The following is a 3,928-nucleotide window of genomic DNA, read 5'->3' on the forward strand; positions in this document are numbered from 1 at the left end:
AATTAATCTATACTTTTGAGCTTGGTTAACTTTATTATCGTTAAATCGTTAATAAAATTCAAGGTTCCACTTGATAATTTTTTAACATCATTAATTCAGTTATATGATATTTTAATAATCTCAAGTATTTGTAAATCACTTTAGTAAAGTCACAATTGACAAGTCACTGTGTATCATATCAATATTCGCTGTGAAAATACTCGCCGATGAAAATGATAGTCGCCACTGATTTATTACTAAATCGAACGCCACGTGGGTTTCACTGCAACCATGATACAACAACATTTTACAAAATACCTAAAATGCAAAAAACAAAACAAAACCTAGGAGTGAAAAATCTAAAACACTTAACGGCCGTTAACAAGTTGACTAACGGCAGCCCTTTTACACGGACTCGGAGGTAAGCTGCTAGTTCCAGATGCCACAAGTCGCTGGACAAAGTTCTCGATTCTCTGTCCGTTAGTCTCCGTTAATAACCTCTTACCACCAAACGGCAACGATTCCACACCTCTCTCGGTCAACACCTCCTCCGTCGTCGCCCCCACTCCGCCGTTCAAGTAACCATTCGCCTACAAAATCGATATTAGACACAATGTAATTAACATAATTAGTGAGATAGTAATATGTAAATATGGTGTGAGTATATAGAGATGGATCTAATACAAACAACATTTTCTGTGTGAAAAATGTCAAATTAAAAGAAATACGCTATGACTTTTTAATCAGTAATAAATATTTGTATAATTTAATTACACTGTATCACAATTATAACCGAAGTAATAAAATGACACTACATATATTACAATTAACGTCACCTATAATATTTGTAATGTCATTTTATTTTATATATTTTATACTATAAATATTATGCTATATAAGTATTTATTAAAATGTTCATTTACATAACACAATTAGACGTTCATTTACACGCATTTAAGAGTTTAACTGTCGGTAAACATTACCTGAATCCTAACGTAATCCGTATGATTCCAACAAAACGCGTTACCCAACATTTGATCAATGGTTTCCGACACACCATCGCGCACAACACCAACAACATAATCACTCCGACGATAACCGCTCCGACTAACCTTCCGTTGCGACGAACAATTCGCCTGACCATTACCGTTACCAATCGAAAGAACCAACAGATCTTCAACACCCGTAACCGACGGAAAATCACGCTTATTATGTAACACATGAGTAACAACCGCAGCAGACGGATTATTCATCACTAAACCCCCATCCACGGCCAAACACGACGTCTTACCGTCAATCGAATCCAACCCAAACGGCTTAAACATCGACGGATCAGCCGACGTGGCACGACACACCTTCCACAGATCAAAATTGAAGCTAGCCGATTCACAAGCATCGGCTCGCGAGAACACAAACGGCGCCGAGCTGTTTAGATCGTAACACGGCACAAGCATCGGCTTACACGTGTCAGCCAACGTCAAAACCTTACTGTTATTGTCTCTGGTAAACGCTTGCTTCAAAACCTTCTCAATACTTTTGTCCGAAAACATCCGTCTTCGTTTAACAAGTCCCACTTGTATCACTTTAAACAACTCATTCCTCTTGCCAGATACAAATTTAACCGCCTGTTTGGCGGAGAACAGCGGGCGGCCAGTACCGTCGTCCGCATTAATCATTGCTGCAACCACAGCTCCGATTCCAGTACCCGCAATAATATCGAAGAAATCAACAATTCGAGAGTTGGAATTGCCGGTTTTTAGTTGGATCTGGTGCTCGAGGTGGATTAAGGCGGGGCCGGATGGTACGGCGGTGGTGCCGCCACCGTCGATGGTGAGGATGCGTGTCTTCTTGTTGGGTTGAGATAGTAGCCATTGTTGTTCGAGCTTTGAGAATATTTCTAGCGTGACATTGGTAAGGTCCATATTATTGTTATTGTTATGGGTTTGATTTTGTAATTGATTGAGAGTAATAATGGTAATGTGATTGATTTGATGATGAGAATACGTGGAGGGTTTAAGGTTAGAGTTACTCTGTTCTCGCACTTCTAGGAGTAGACTCAGACTCAGAGTGTGAGTGTGTGTTAAAGGAGATGATGATGGAGCATCCACTGATATTCTTGTATATATAATACCACTATATGTAAATGTTTTTACTTTTTATATAGTATGTAATACGGAGCAATATTTTATGGTAAACATAAATTATTACCAGCATTGCATTTATATCTTGCCTTACAAGTTTGTGACAATATAAAATTTAATTAGTCCATGTTTAGGATCCTTATTTGGACCTCTTTTGACTTATATAAGTTGGTTGTACCTTTCTAACTTATCAAAAACTATTTTTTTCCTTTTATGAAAAGTTAAAAAAATCATGTTACCTAAACATTTTTAAACTTATATAAGTTAATAAGTTATAAGAAGTTAAAAATAAGGGATCTCAAACACCCCCGTATTATAAGGTAATCAAGGCATTTGTAGTGGTCGTGCGTAAGACGTTGAGAAACAAATGAGCAAAAGACGTGGCGACACTTTTGGAGCGTGAAGGGCATTGGGGGTGGTGGCGTCGTTCTACAAAGTGTGTTTGGAGCTGTTTGTTGTTACACCTCTAACGTGTATCTGTAACATATGTGCATTTAGCATCTTATATCATGTTTCTTATCATTATGTTACTAAAAATGAGTACTTTGTCGTGCATATTTGTTTGGTCACAAGTGAGGATTATGTCCAGTTAGTAAGAATGTGACATCAAGGAACGAGTCAATAACACTTATAATGGATCAAAATATTACTAACAAGAAATTATATGTCTATGGGTGTAAATTATATATACCAATCCATCGTATTTTACACCGACCTTCTCTTCCTTAGAATATTTACATCCCGTAAACAATCCATCAGCTGTAAACAAAACCCAGCCTCAAAAGAATACTTATAATGGATCAAAATATTAAAAACGACAAGAAATTATCTTGTCACACCATCGTATTCTACGCCGGCCTTCTCTTCCTTTGCATATTTACATCGCGTAAACAATCTATTCGCTGTAAATAGAATCCAACCTCAAACGTGACATGACGGCTAGATTCTAACACCCTTTGGCTTGAACTTACGGATGCCCTCATATAGATTATGATGATTGTAATTTGTAACGGAATATTAAAATATAGGTTGTTAAAAATCGTCATATATATCTCGTTTGAAGCATTAAGTACAAATATTTATGTTCTTTAAATAAGGTGGTTGTATATCATGCATTTTCAATTTTCGGAGACAACTTATTTATATTTAGTTGTGTGAACATCATGTAATTCGGCCCTACAAGTTTCTTAGATGTTTTTATATAACATATAAATAATTAAATTGTCTTGGATTGTAAGGTGAGTGTGCCACAAGGTTGATTATAAATTCTTAGTTTAAATTCAGTGATATGTAGTATTATGTACAATATTTTATACCGCCACCCACCCACCCACCCACCCACCCCCACATCCGCAATAGTAGTGAATAACTAATGATAAAATAAATAAAAGGAAAGCTAAATTAGTGTGAAACTTATTCATCAATCCATCACTAGCTTTTAGGTTTATATAATACTAAGCTTTTGAACCCATGTGTTACACAGGATTTGTCAAATGACTGAAATTTAGGTATTTAATCATACGTAATTTAAGAATTTTCTTTTGAATTTATAGATTAATTTTTAATATAATCGCACACACTTCAAATGTTACATATTTAAATTTTGTATTTTCCTAATATTGAAATAATGTTTTAAGATAGCATAAAATCAATTATTGGTACATAAAACATATTAAAGATGCTTTATATGATCAATACGAATGTAAGTTAAACAGTGTTTTACAAATTGTGAGATTATAAATATTATATTTGTTCAACGAAATTTGAATTACACACATAACTAAATATCTATTATAAACATAGGTCAC

At 35.2% G+C, this 3,928-nt stretch overlaps 1 protein-coding gene across 1 annotated transcript; it reads right to left on the reverse strand.

Annotated features, from left to right (window-relative positions):
• Positions 1-249: 249 nt before the first annotated feature.
• Positions 250-2,000, reverse strand: LOC143584291 (putative inactive patatin-like protein 9). The gene is made up of 2 exons (XM_077066377.1): positions 963-2,000; positions 250-569 (listed from the first exon to the last, which is right to left on the reverse strand). Exons 1-2 carry the CDS (start codon positions 1,899-1,901, stop codon positions 348-350), a joined length of 1,161 nt encoding a protein of 386 aa, XP_076922492.1. The 5' UTR covers positions 1,902-2,000; the 3' UTR covers positions 250-347.
• Positions 2,001-3,928: the final 1,928 nt, after the last annotated feature.

The sequence above is a fragment of the Bidens hawaiensis genome, unplaced genomic scaffold, assembly GCF_021521415.1.
Source record: "Bidens hawaiensis isolate Kalapana, Puna unplaced genomic scaffold, B.hawaiensis_p1.1 tig00032903_1, whole genome shotgun sequence".
NCBI lineage: Eukaryota > Viridiplantae > Streptophyta > Magnoliopsida > Asterales > Asteraceae > Bidens > Bidens hawaiensis.